At 27.7% G+C, this 15,481-nt stretch overlaps 1 protein-coding gene across 1 annotated transcript; it reads right to left on the bottom strand.

Annotated features, from left to right (window-relative positions):
• Positions 1 to 9,203: 9,203 nt before the first annotated feature.
• On the bottom strand, positions 9,204 to 10,676 carry LOC135955468 (uncharacterized). The gene has a single exon (XM_065505819.1). The coding sequence runs from the start codon at positions 10,674 to 10,676 to the stop codon at positions 9,204 to 9,206; it is 1,473 nt and encodes a 490-aa protein (XP_065361891.1).
• Positions 10,677 to 15,481: the final 4,805 nt, after the last annotated feature.

Here is a 15,481-nt window from a genome sequence, read left to right as displayed (position 1 = left end):
TATAATTCTAGTTATTTATAGAACTTGTCTAGTAAATTTTTTTAAAGAAAATTAATAGTGGTATTCATGATGTGGAAATAAGTAGAAGAGCTATTTATTGACAAATAGTTATATTTCTAATTTATTGTGAATACCGCTAATGTTTTTTTTCCAAAATATTCTGTGAAAAGTATATTTGAATTTTCAATGTCATGCAAAAACTAGAATTTTTGTTTGATTTCATGCTCTTACATTGAGTTTTTTTAAACTTCCGAAGAAAATCTATTCAAATAAAAATATGTACATAGTTACTCATTAAACAAAAAGCAACAATCGACATTGGAAATTATTTCTAGAATTTGCATTTCCTCAAAAATGAACAATGAACATTGACAGAATTGTCTGCAATGTTTGTTTCAGACTTTTCTGCACATTTTCTGTTACATATTAAGAAAATTATGCAAAAATACTGCACATTTTTGTGAGGGAACATTTTGTTTTTTATTAATTTTTTAACAACCATGAAAAAAACTAGTTTTCTTTGAAAATTCTCTAGCTGTACTTTAAAAACAGAATTTATTTTTTACTTTGTTTCACCTTTTCAGTTAGACTTTTGACAAAAAGTCAAATTGTATTATAAAATATTGATCTCTAAATGTAAGTTACTAATTTCTTGTTTTATAAATAAAATAATTAAATTATAATTTTTAACAAATTTTAATACGCAGATAAAATACACTACACATAGGACTTGAAATTGAAGCTTGCATAAGTAATTTTAAGATACAAATTATTCCTTAAAATATTAAGAAATAAAAAATAAAAATCTGAATTTTAATGCTTATTTTACATTTAGAGAAATCTAATAATCATCATGATACAATAACTGTAGAAGGTAGAATCACTAGGGAGAGTTTTCAATATTTAGCCCTATAACATCAAACTTTGATTTTGATTTTTTTCATATTTTTTTATATTTTCTTTTGTTTGACGTTACAAGAATTCTATAATTGAGAATTTATTTTCTACTGAGTGTACCTTATATTGCTGTGTTATGATAATCATGTTTGTTTAGACTTCCATTATAAATGTCGTAAAAATATTGGAACTTTTATCAGACTATTGTTCAATATCAATCAGACATATCTAAAATTTATTCAGAATTTCCCTGGGAATTTACCTCAGAACTCATACGGAATAATATCCGTCAAGTCTGAAGAAATTTACGGATGAGTGCTTGTCAACCACTCATACAAATTTCGGTACAATGTCATAGCGATATCGGATACGAAATCGGCAACTTGTGCAGACTGTAGGTAAGAACTCGGACCGAAAATATTTGTGGGTTTTTTGACTTCGTATGAAATATAAAATTGACTTTAAATGCAAATAGCGTTTAATTTTACAAATTATTTAATTTGATTTATTTTATAGATTTATGTTCAAAGAAAGCTCGTAAAAATATTAGTATTTTGGCATCGATTTGTAAGTTAATTTAATGTAGAATCAAAATCAGATAAAAAAAAATCGTTTTCAAGAAATATGCTAAAATCGTTGTTTTACTTTTTCAAGGAGTGTACAAAATATGTGTCAAGAAATATGTACACTGGTGCATATTCCTAAAAACGCACTTAATCTTTTTCTGTATTTTTGTTATATCTTTGTTGCTCTCATCCAAAAGCAAAATTTAACTTTTTTAATGAGAGACAACTTAACGGTACTTTTTGAAAGTAAACAAGTTTTTTTTCTTATTCTTGTTGTTTGCCTTAATTATGCAATCAAGTGTTCTTGGTGCTATTTTAAGCGGAAGATTCGTATAAACGCAGACGTGAAATTTGTTTTTAAAAAAGTTACCAAAAATAAAATAACACGAAGACAACTTAACCTAATAAAACAAGAAGCAACCCGCAACAAATCGAATTCCACACACAAATAAAGAATAAATTGCATTTTACGAAACGATGAAAACATAAAATGGAAAAAGTCGAAATGTAAATCAATGCTAAAAAAACACCATAAAGAAAATCGTCTAAAATTCGCAAGAAAATATATGAAATGGACAGATGAGTGGAAAAAAGTAATTTTCTCTGACGAAAAAAAAAATTAATTTAGACGGTCCTGACTCATACTCATGCTATTGGCACGATTTGAGATCAAAGGATGTTAGGATGTCAAAACGTAATTTCGGTGGTGGCAGTGTTATGGTGTGGGCAGCGTTTTCTGCAGTTGGCAAGTCGAAAATATGTTTTGTTCCGACAAAAATTAATAGTGCGATTTATAATGAACTGTTGGAAGATGCTCTTCTCTCATTTATGTATCAAAAAATGGATGAAGATTGCATTCCAACAAGATAATGCTGCAATCCATGTTTCTAAGCAATCAAAATCTTGGTTTAATGAATATAGCATTCCTCTATTGGACTGGCCGGCTTGTAGTCCGGACTTAAACCCAATGGAGAACTTGTGAACCGTAAAGTTTATGAAAATAATGCCCAGAATGAAAGCATAATGACTGATAGGCTGAAACTAAAAATTAAACAAGTCTGGGAGGAAATTGATTCCGATCCGCTTAAAAGTGGTATCAATGTCAGACCGTATTTTTGAAACAATCCATAACAAAGGATCATCCACACATTATTAATAATGCTACAGTGGCCCATAAATTAAAGTGTGTTTATAGGAAAATACCCTTGAAAATGGCTGTTAATCTCGAAAATTAAGTAAAAAAAAATAAATAAGGTACAAATGAATTTGTTTTGTAAACAATATTTTAAGAGAAGTCTTAACTAATTTAATAAACAAATTTTTAGCCTCCTAAATAAGTTCTTGTTTAATTTTTAAATTTTTTTAAAAAAAAGTAGTGTGCGTTTATAGGAATATGTGCCAGTGTATTATTAAAATATTATATTTCAACAAATATTTTTAGAAATTTAAATAAAATAAATGTTTTTATTTTTAAATCTATTGCGTTAATGAACAAAGCTAATATTTGGTTTATTTATTATTTCTGGTTTTAAATCAAATATTTTATAGCATATCTGCAGGCGCAACAAATATTGTTTGTAGAGTTACCAGAACGATGATTATCATACCATTTATGATTTTTCAAAAATACCAGATTCATTTCTGCCAAACAAATTCATTAAGTATTAAAATTAGCCAATAAAAATAGAAATATTTTAATTAATTTAAAATTTAATTTAATTAAACTTTTGCTACAAATTTTTATTTTAAAATATTTAATGTTTGCAATTCAACAAAATGTATACCATTATAATAACTCAAGTACACTACATAAATAATTTACACAAATCTACCCAACATTTCACATAATATTGGGGCGGAATTAGCTAAACTGTTTATACCTGGTTGTGTTTTTGTGTCGGTTTGTGTAAACAGGAAATGTTTCTCCCTCTGGGGAAAACAAAACTTTATTAGTGAAAATAAAATTGTAAATTTGTTCGTACATTGTTTATTTGATATGTTGTTAGAAAACTGTTTCACAGTCATATGAAACTCATCACAATTGCAGACGTTATTATTTTAAAATTAATTACATATGTTTTGGAAAATGAACTGTAACATAATTCCATTAAAAATTGTTTAAATATAAAAACAAATATGCGAATGAACTGATGAGTAAAACGAAGTGAAAACTAGAGGAAAACATTATTAGTAAGGAATCCAAATAATGCGATATTTATAGGAAATGTACCAACCTCTAAACGTTTTCCAATTTTAATAAAATTTTCTGCATTTGGGTTTTAGAAAATCCAAAAAATTTAAACCAGCCACCCTAATGTACTTATATCTGCCACATATTTCTTTTTTTTATTATGGCTTTATAAAGCCATACAATATTATATCAGTATAAAAAGTATAAACAAAATCATATATAATTTATATAAATCATTTGAAAATAAATCTCTAAATGAATGTGATATTATTTTCACAATATCATTTTCAACATTTTCCTTTTTTTTTCCTTCATCAAAACTTAATTACCTCATACTATTGTGTTAAAAAAAATAATAATATCTACTACTAAAACATTAATTTAGAAATTTTCTAAAAACATTTGATACTTAAAAATAGATTTTGTAACAAAAAAACAACTCAAACAAATGTGTGCACAAAATCACAACCTTCAAGCTAAATGAATAAATAAATCTGTTGTCCTTTTGCCATCATATTAATTTGCAAAAAATGAGTCAAGGTTATCGAAAGTGTAACCTTTTCGTTAATAAAATGTGAAAATGATACATACAGGATTCACTTTTTTTATATTTTTATTATTGTTAATATTATTTTGTGATTTATTTCCGTTCTGCCAAATGTGACTTCCTTTCAAATGCGTATTTTGTTGCATTTTATGCCAAAATGGAAAAAAAACGAACAATAAATAAAAAAGTTGAAAGCATCGAGTAGAATATTAATAACAAAAAAAATCCTTTTTCATAAAAATTAAATTATGCTTACACCACAAGTGTGGCTGTGTACTGGCGCTTTTATCTAAAAGCGTAAAAAACAACAAAAATATTTTTAAATGCAATAAATGGTTTATGGACAATATGGATATTAAATTTACTTTATAAATATAGTCTATATGCATATTAGGGTTTTATTATATGTATTCCTGCCACGTGGCAGTAATACAGCAACAACAAATAGTTCTTTCCGGTTAAATTAAATTTAACGCAATTTTTTTTTTAAAAATATGTAAAAATTTTTAACTTAATTTTCATGAACCTTAAATAAAATCTGCAATCTCTTCGAAAGTTGTCAAAAATGAAATGACAAAGAGAATATAAATGAAATTACCTAAATCTTAATTTTATAAAAAAGCATCAAAAACTTTAAACACTATTTAAAGTAACAATATCAGTGATAATAAATATGCAGTTTATTAAGTGGAGTCTATTGTAAGAAAACATTTTTAAAAAATTTAACATTGTATACAAGATGCAGATTTTTTTTTGAGAAAAACCAAAATTGGCGGGGAAGTCAATTAAATATTTTTACATAATCTTAGATCTGAAAAAGATAAAAGCAGAAATTTCAAACAAACCTTCATTAAAATAGTTTGTAGTTGTTTTGTAGAAATTAAAATCATGTTTTATAACACAATTTTTTTTTTAATATTTTTTTGAAAAAAATTATTGGAAAAAAAATTAAAAGTTTTTTTTTATATGCAAATAATAGCTCTATTTTAATATATTAATAATCGAAAACAACATTTTAAAAATTTTGGCCGAAGAACAATTTTTGAAGTATAAAACCAAATTTGGCGGGGAAGTCAATTAATTAGTATATAATATAATCATAGATCTGAATAAGATTAAAGCAGAAATTACAAACAAAACTGCATCAAAATTGTGTCTAGTTGTTTGTAGAAATTAAAATCATCTTTTATAAAAAAAATTTATTGGAAAAACCAAAAAAAATTGAAAAGTTTTTTTTTATTTACAAATAATAGCGATATTGCAAAATATTAATAATCGAAAATAACATTTTAAAAATTTTGCTTAAAACCCAAGATATGGATTTTTAAATTTAAAAAACCAAAATTGGCGGGGAAGTCAATTGACTATTTTTACATAATCTTAGATATGAAGAGGATTAAAGCAGAAATTTCAATAAAACTTCATTAAAATTGTTTCTAGTTGTTTTGTAGAAACTGAAATCATTTTACAAAACAAAAAAAAATATTTTTTTGGAAAAAATTTATTGGATAAAAAAATTTGAAAAGTTTTTTTTATTTGCAAATAATAGCTCTATTGCAAGATATTAATAATCGAAATAACATTTTTAAAATTGTGGTTAAAAACCCAAGATTTGGATTTATAAAGTTAAAAAAGCAAAATTGGCGGGGAAGTCAATTAACGATTTTTACATAATCTTAGATCTGAATAAGATTAAAGCAGTAATTTGAAACAAAACTTCATTAAAATTGTTTCTAGTTGTTTTGTAGAAAGTTTTATGAAACAAAAATTTTTTTTTTAAAAAAAATATTTTTTTGAAAAAATTTATTGAAAAAAAAAATATAAAGTTTTTTTTTATTTGCAAATAATAGCTCTATTCGAGATATTAATAATCGAAAACAACAGTCTAAAACTTCCGGTTAAAAGCCAAGATATGGATTTTTAAATTTAAAAAACCAAAATTGGCGGGGTAGTCAATTAATTATTTTTACATAATCTTAGATCTGAATAAGATTAAAGCAGAAATTTCAAACAAAAATTTCAATAAAGTTGTTTCTAGTTGTTTTGTAGAAATTGAAATCATGTTTTATAAAACAAAAATTATTTTTTAAAAAAAAAATTTTTTGGAAAAATTTATTGGGAAAAAATATTAATTTTTTTTATTTGCAAATAATAGCTCTATTCCAAGACATTAATAAACGAAAACACCACTTTAAAAATGTTGGTTAAAAACTAAGATGTTAATTTTTAAATTTAAAAACACAAAATTGGCTGGGAAGTAATTAACTATATTTACATAATCTTAGATCTGAATAACATTAAAGCAGAAATTTCAAACAAAACTGCATTAAAATTGTTTCTAGATGTTTTGTAGAAACTAAAATCATGTTTTATAAAAAAAAAAAATTTTTAAAATAAAAATGATTTTTGGAAAAAATTTATTGGAAAAAAAATTAAAAGGTTTTTTTTATTTGCAAATAGTAGCTCTAGTGAAAGATATTAATAAACGAAAGCAACATTTAAATAATTTGGTTAAAACTCAAGATATGGATTTTTAAAGTTAAAAATCCAAAATTGGCGGAGAAGTCAATTAACTACTTTTACATAATCTTAGATCTGAATAAGATTGAAGTAAAAATTTCAAACAAAACTTCATTAACCCGGCAATTCCCATAACCTCGCCAAAGGGAGAAACAATTTGTTTTTATTATAAATAGTAAAAATACGTCTAGTTTACACTATAAATAAGTTTAAAATGAAAAAAAATATAGCTAGTTGCGATTTGATAGCGGGGGTCACCAATAGGTGACACTGGGCAGAGAAAAAATAATTTTCTAAAAATACTTGCTGATATTGTTAGCCTGAATATCTAGCAGTATTTATTAAAAAAAATTATTGTGATACTTTACCGTTTGGCATTTTTATAACAACTTATTTATCATAAAACACACATCAGTATGTTAAAATCAGAAACACTGCTTAAAGATTTTTAAAAATCCCATAGTTAATAAAATTCTAGCGTTGCCAAAATAAAATCAGATATAAAACAGGATCTTGTCTGTATATAAATAATATTATTATTTATCAATGATATCTGTTTCTATGTTTAAAACTACCGTTAATCTTTGTCACCTGTAGGTGACACTGGGAATTGCCGGGTTAAAATAGTTTCTAGTTATTTTGTAGATATTAACATCATGTTTTATAAAACAAACATTTTTAAAAATTTCATTATCATCACGACAAAAGAATTAACAGCAACTGGCTTGTTTTTCACGGTGAGATGTGACGGCGACAACATGGTGTTAAAATTTGTTATACCAAAGTATGACCTTTAAGCGATTAACAGGAATTATTTGTATTCAGGTCACAGACAATATCTCAACAAATCTAATACAGAGTTCAAAATGTAATGTTAGGAGTTATGACCATTTTGATGCTTAAGATACTTATGTAAATACCAGTATTTATCCACAATTTATTGATAAAAAAGTATGTTTTTTTATTCGCAAAAATAAATATTTGAATTTAAACTATTTTGCATTTGTTTATGTTTTCCATAATTGGAAGTATGAATTGCATAATAAAGTAGTTTGCATTTATTTTTGCTTCATTTCACACTAAACTGCATAAATGGAGTGTTATAGCTATTCTTCACAGTTCATAATGAAAGTTCACTGATTTTCAAAATATTTAGAAACTTTGCCATAAAAACGAGTAACTAAACGTTGAATTGTTCTTAAGTGAACGGGTTAGTAGCTTGTGTTGCACACCCAGCAGTAAATGAGGCTACATGCAGACATAAATACAAGGGTCTGAATTATAAACGAAACCTCTAAGTGTGGCGGTACAGGATGAATATTTGCCCCATTGTAATATTAAGGATAGAAAATATCATATCATTTTCATTATTCTAAATATTTGGCCAAATTTTCTGTAGGGTATACATGCAAATCAGTTGCAGTAAAAAATAACAATGCATAAACAAATTAGATTGTTGCTGCATTTTAACTTCATTTCGTGGATTTTTTTTCACTACTTTATTCATTAAAACATAACAACTTTTGCATATTATTTTAGTTGTTGAATTTGTATAAATAGTGGCCAATAGGGAAATGAATATTTATAATACTTATGTACCCTCTTCACAGAAGTAAATTACACAAAAAGTCATTAAACTATATTGCACTTGTTATAAATATTACCATATTTAGTATGAAATTAATGAACGGAATGATTTAATACTGACATAACTATAGCTTTAAAATTTACCAAAAATTTTACTATTTTCTAAATCAGTTTCAAAAAACATTAGCATTTTTGTCACTTGAAAGATTAGTTTGTAAACGAATTACGATAATTAATAGTCGTTAAACATTGTTCAGTGTTATTGCTACCTTCTTATAATATATTTGTATAAAGTTTTGCAGCAATTGCTAATGTTTAGCTTATTACGAAATAAACTAATTATAAACAATTTAAATTTGTTTGCCAATAATGGATGTTAAGTTCTTTAAACTTTACTTAAATATTTAATGTAAATGAGTAAAATGACAAATTAGTCTTTAATGCCAGACACAATGGACTGGCCTTATAATGAATATTCGATGTTTTTTTACCTAAATTTAATAAGTTTTTTTTTTTTAGTTTTTAAGATTCCAATCTTACGGGCTATTTATGGTCAATCATTTGTTACCAAATGTGTAAATAAAAATCAAAGTATTTTCATTTTTATTATTATTTACCCAACGTTTCGTTTGTTTGTTTCAAACTTCTTCAGGGGTTTTCTTTTATTGTTGAATTCTAGCGACAAAAACATATAAATATTTTATTATAAATCATTGAAAAACTTAAGATATCACAGTTCAACTTACGAAATTCTATTGTTTACATTGTCAATTAACTTATTATTTAAAAAACTGGACTTCACGACACAGAATTAATAAATAAATAAATAATCATTACAACACAAACATATACTATAAGTCAAACTTAATACTAATATCACAGAACTTCAACTGATTTAATAATTAAATATTGCAGCGGAATATTGCAGTTTTGTGTTATCCTTGTCCTCTTTCGTGTTCATTGTATTGTGTATTTTTTGTTGTATTCTTAAGCTTTCAAGAGTGTATCGTTTGTTCTCTTTTTGTTCTCTGTCCAATATCTTAATATTGTCAAAATCCATCTTATGATTGCACTCCTTTACGTGCAGAGATAATGCCGTCGTTATTTTTCCTTTTTCAATATCTGTTTTGTGTTCATTAACTCTCGTCCCCAACATTCTCTTTGTCGTACCAATGTAAACCAAGTTACATCTCTCCCTTTCATTACCGTCACATTTTATCTCATAGACCACATTATCACTCTTAAGTTTGTCAATTTTTGTTTTGTTGTTTGTAAATAGATGCCTCAGTGTCATATTTGATTTGTAAGCTATTGTTGTTGTTTTCTCTGTGATCATTCTCTTCATTGTTTTTGTCTCCGTTAGTTTGGGAATAAATGGTACACTGTAAAAAACTTTTTCCTCCTCAGTGTTTGGATTTTTCTGCTGTTTTTCATATTTTAGTACTTTGTTGATTAAATTGTTCGTCATATATGTTGGGTAACTATTCTTTGTAAGTATTTTTCTTATTCTATTAATATTGGTTTTCCTGTATTCAACATCACTTATCTGTAATACTTTCCTTATTAAATTCGTCGCTGTACTTATCTTCATTTTCAATGGTTGTGTAGAGTTGAAGTTAACCATTCTACCTGAAGATGTGGGTTTCGTGTACCAATTTGTCATTATTCTTCCATTATCCTTGATGATATTGATGTCCAGATACGGTATTGACATATTCTTCTCGCGTTCTATTGTAAATTGTATCTTATTGTGATAAACGTTCATTGTTTTTAATATCTTCTCTTCGTCCGATTTCCTTATAATCGCAAACAAGTCATCCACATACTTAGTGATAAACTTAATCTCTATATTATTAGCCCTTAATTCGTCAATTACATCGTCCAGTAGTGTGTCAAGTACAATATTTGCAATTGTTGGCGATAGGGGGTTTCCCATTGGCATACCATATGTTTGATGGTAAAATTTATTGTCAAAAGTGAGATAGTTATTATCAGTTAAACAAAACTGAAGAATTTTCAAAAATGTTTGCCTTGGTATTGCCGTGTGTTCCTTAAGTGTTTTCCATTTGTCAAGTATATTCCTTATAGCCAAGTGAATCGGTATATTAGTGAATAATGATACCACGTCGAAAGAGACCATAATATCGTCATTTTCCAATGAGACGCTTTCCAGTTTTCGTTTTAATTCTACTGAATTTTGTATATTGTATTTGGGCGACACAATATTCCTCAAAATTGTTCCAATATACTTCGAAAGACTGTAACACGGTACCTTCATGGATGCAGATATCGGTCGAAGTGGTATTCCGTCTTTGTGTATCTTTGGCAGTCCATATAACTCAGGTGCTGCTGCCGCTTGTGTCGTCATGTTGAATTTCTCGTATCTGGTAATGTACCCATCTTTTCCCAATTGTGTAATTAAGTTATTGTTCCTTTTCTGAAGACTAGTTGTTGGGTCAATTTCAATTTTCCTGTATGTGCTCTTGTCATCTAATAATTGGTACATTTTCTCCATATAATCTCTCCTATATAATATCACAGTTTTATTCCCCTTGTCTGCCGTAGTTATAATTATGTCCTTCTCGTGTTTCTTAATGAAGTTCCTGGTGACCTCGTATATACTCAGTATAAATTTATCTTTCTCCGTATTCCTAAGATTCCTTTTGAAGTATGCAATTCTGTTCGCTATTTTTATAAGTTTTTATTAAATTCGGTAACTAAGTTACACAAATTTTACAGGTGTTTTATTATTTTATATTTCAAGAATTTACAGCAGACAATACAAAACATTTTGGAAATATATTTAGTCTGCCACATTCATAAGAGAAGTTTGCTGTTTGTTTAAGTATTATTGCTTTCACCCACACCTTTCGAACTTAACAAAGCTAACAAATTGCAAACATAATGCTAGCAAAATGTAGCTAGCAATGGCAACAAATGTTTGTTACCACTTTTCAAAATGGCAAAATAAGTAAGTAGTTGAAGTATGTTCTGTTATCAGCAGCACAAAGAGAATAATGGCATCTGATGCGTAAAATCATCTTCATCATGTATGACTGCTGTTGTATTAAAGTCTGGAAAAGTCTTGTCAACATTACAAATTTGCTTTTATTGCATTGTTGATTTTCTTTAAAATTGAGTTTGTTGTTGAAAAATCCAAGTCTGCATGTTGGTTGGTAGGTTTGTACCATTTCACTTGTAAGTAAGTGTGAATCATTGTGGTAAGAATCTAATGAATTTACGTGCAGGTGTTTAGGGAGTTAAGGTACTGTGTTTTTTTGTTGTTAGTAACAGTATCGGTTTAAGATGTTGGGACAGTGAGAATAAAAATTATATTATTGATTAAACTTGGAAATTATTGATAATTGCTCGAAGTACTGTTTTGTGCAATCTTTCAATTTATTGAAAAATTCGTATATTTTTAGGATCTCCTGTCACAATAATTGGGTCCAGTATCAGACATTGTAAATAAGATACCAGTTAAGGTTTATCTAAATATTATCAGCTGAGTATTGTCGCATAATAAACATATTTATGACTGCTCAAACAGTATTCCGGGGGGACATTTGTATAGGGCCTAGGTGAAATCATGGACCAATATTTCCAACAGATAGTCAGATGGACAGACAGACGGACATAGCTAGATCATTTTAGAATCTTATGAGGATCCAGAATATATACTTATGTGAGTCTGCGATAAATATTTTGATGTGCTACAAACGGTATGACAAAATCAATATCCCCATCTTTGTTGATGGTGATATTAGCAAAAATCGATTTTTCATACAAAAATTAACTGAAACATATAAGTGCATAAATAGTGGTCCAAATTGAAAAAAGATAAAAGCCTGCGATCACTTTTATTTTAAGGACTATCAAAATCTATTTTTAAATGAAAATTAGATAAAATATAAACGTGGCTACTAGAAATAGGTAAATAATACCTAATTGGAAAAAGGATGATCACTTATATTTGCAAGCAAACATAAATTTTGGTCAATAGGTCAGTAAATAGTGGTCTAACGTAACAAACAATATATTATATTCGGCTATACCGAATCTTATATACCCACCACCAATATAATATGGGAATCGATTGCTGAGATTTTTGTATGGGTGTATGATGTAAAATGCGGGATTTACATGGATGGCGTATCTGTTTGAAGGGTACATATATGTCGTTTATTCTCACTTAGTAACTGAATAACATTCAGTAACTAAGTGAGAATAAACGACATTGTAAACAAAAATATTGTTATTGCTTTGAAAATGTCGAATTTTGTGCCAACAATGTGTCACATGCGGAAAGTTTTACTTTACTTCTTTAATTAAAAAAAGGAATTGCTCACCAAAACTTATGGTAAATGTGTTCCATGCTACACGTTCAATAAATATCGCGATACTGGATCGCCGTCAATATATATTGAACGTGTAGCAGTGCCCTAAGAGATCGTATGTGAAGCCCGGCCAATCGTCCGAATCGACTCAAAAGCCAAATATCCATGGCGCTAGGGTAATGTTCTATATTTGGTGGGAGCAAAAGGGTCCTATCAATTATGACCTGCTCAAATCCGACCATCACAGGGAATCTGTACCGAATACAACTGATTCGTTTGAAGCGAGCATAAAAACGCCCAGAATATGCAATCAGGCATGAAACCGTAATATTCCATCATGAAGTGGTTTGGAAGTTTTTCCTCACCTGCATTATATTCCAGGCCTTGGCTCGTCCGACTACTATTTGTTTTGATCGAAGCAGACTGCTCTCTCTGTGATTCGTTACTTCTGATTCGTTCTTGGCCTCAAAATATAAGCATTTCTTTTGGCGCAGAATTCATATATTGCCAGAATATATTGCCAATACTTTAAATAAATTTATATTGTACAAATGTTTGAAAATAAAAGCTAAATATCCCGCATTTTTATGTTATACACAAATACTATCGAACCATGCGGGCCATCCCTCATCATATCAGAACATATGTAAAATTTAGTGCAAAATATTATCAAGACTTTCTCACATTTGGGTCCGGTATTACAGAACTGATTTTCCAATAAATATTTGGATACAATTTCATTCCACTATATCCTTACTGCGAGGCGCTATTGTGCCAACTACAGATGGACAGATGGAATGATCAAGATCTCTAAATTTCAGTTATCTCGATAACCTCTCATGACCCATTTTGAATTTTATATATGTTTTTAATCGTGCAATGCCTCATATTTAAGGAAAATCTTTGACAAATAGAAGATACTTTTTTGAGATATCCTTTCTATGAGAAACGGATATCTGGGAATAAAAAAAATTAAAAAACTATGATTAATTAGCTTTTATATTAACAGGTTTATTCCACATATTTTGCACTCATCTATTGAAAACCATGAACTTTGAAGCTTTATAAAACCTTATTAAAATAAAAGCTCATATTTACTTAAAATACATCCATATTTACTTGCCTATGAGTTTTTGTCTTCGTAGGATACCGTTAACCTATTCGCAGGTATGACCAAAAAAATAAAATTTTTTTAACGGCAGTTTCAAAACTCCATTTTCAAATTTTTACAAATTTTGTTAAACAAATTTCCGAATTTTTTGATCATCTTATTGGGATTTATTGAGAATATAATAGGGAATAAAAATGTGAAACAATTATGAAAATATCTCTTACAGTTTTTCCGTACCTGCGATTTAAATTTTGAAATTTTCGAGAAAAACAATTTTTTTGGCCATATTTTGGCGAATGAGCCCAATTTCCTTACTCTTATTAATTTTAAGTAAAATCTGTTCAGAATATTATAGTCCAGGTAATTCTAAATATAGTCTGAAAGTTTTCCTAAAATCGGAGAACGTTAACCCTTAAATCGTGAAGGTCTAAAGTCAAATTTTTCAATATTTGGAATTTCTAATGGAAATATAGCGAAATGTTGTATATTTTTGGGCCGATTTTGATGAAACTTGACAAAAATATAGCACAAAGCCTAGTATTTACAATAACAGCACAAAATGGAAATTAACCCATAAGAGCACTTGGGGTTAAAATGACCCCAAACTTTTAAAATCATAATTTTTTTTATGGTTTTAGAAGTTTAGTGCTATATATTTGTGCCAAATATTGAAAAATTTGACTTTTGACCTTCACGATTTAAGGGTTAACGTTCTCCGATTTTATGAAAACTTTCAGACTATATTTAAAATTACATGGACTATAATATTCTGAACAGAGTTTACTTAAAATTAATAATAGTAATTAATAATTAATAATTTCTCGAAAATTTCAAAATTTAAATCGCAGGTAAGGAAAAACTGTAGGAGATATTTTCATAATTGTTTCACATTTTTATTTCCTATTATATTCTCAATAAATCCCAATGAGATGATCGAAAAATTCGGAAATTTGTTTAACAAAATTTGTAAAAATTTGAAAATGGAGTTTTGAAACTGCCTTTAAAAAAATTTTATTTTTTTGTTCATACCTAAGAATAGGTTAACGGTATCCTACGAAGACAAAAACTCATATACAAGTAAATATGGATATATTTTAAGTAAATATGAGCTTTTATTTTAATATTTATCAAAATATGTTAATTTTGTTGCTACATTTCTTGTTTTAGTTGCCTGAGACACGTTAATGGCCAGGCGATTTTTTAATAACTTTAACATTTTTTGACTAATTTCTGTTTTTTATATCTCATTAGAACTACAATTACGTACACATTTCAATTCTTTTATATTAAATTGCAAAAGTATGTTTTTAATTGCAAAATTTTTACAAAAACTGAAAAAAATTTCATTTTTTCCCCTTATAAATGCATCTCAAAACTTCAGAGGGCGTGCGTCTTAACCCCAACCAATTGACCTAAAATTTTTTCAGGATGATTTTTTTACTAATGTTCACCAAACTGGGGGTGAGAATGGCCAAAATCCAACATTCGTTTATTAAGGGCCACCCTAATGTACATAAAAACATGTGTAACACAATTATATCGAATTCAAAAGAGTGTAGGTTCAAAAATTAATTTTATTATCGATTGTTTTTGTTTCGTCCAATACACAGTGGTTTAGAAACATTTTCTTTTTTTTGGAAATAATTCGCTATCTCGGGAACTATTTGAGTTCTTTATCACGAATTTCACATTGTTGGAGCTGAGGTATTTTTGAGTTGACTTACG

This window comes from Calliphora vicina, chromosome 3 (genome assembly GCF_958450345.1).
Source record: "Calliphora vicina chromosome 3, idCalVici1.1, whole genome shotgun sequence".
Lineage (NCBI taxonomy): Eukaryota > Metazoa > Arthropoda > Insecta > Diptera > Calliphoridae > Calliphora > Calliphora vicina.
Note: the sequence above shows the minus strand (reverse complement) of the source record. Positions and strands in the feature narration are given on the sequence as shown.

Coding starts and splice junctions, on each gene's coding strand:
- LOC135955468 (XM_065505819.1), bottom strand. CDS start 10,676: ATGACGACACAAGCGGCAGCAGCACCTGAGTTATATGGACTGCCAAAG.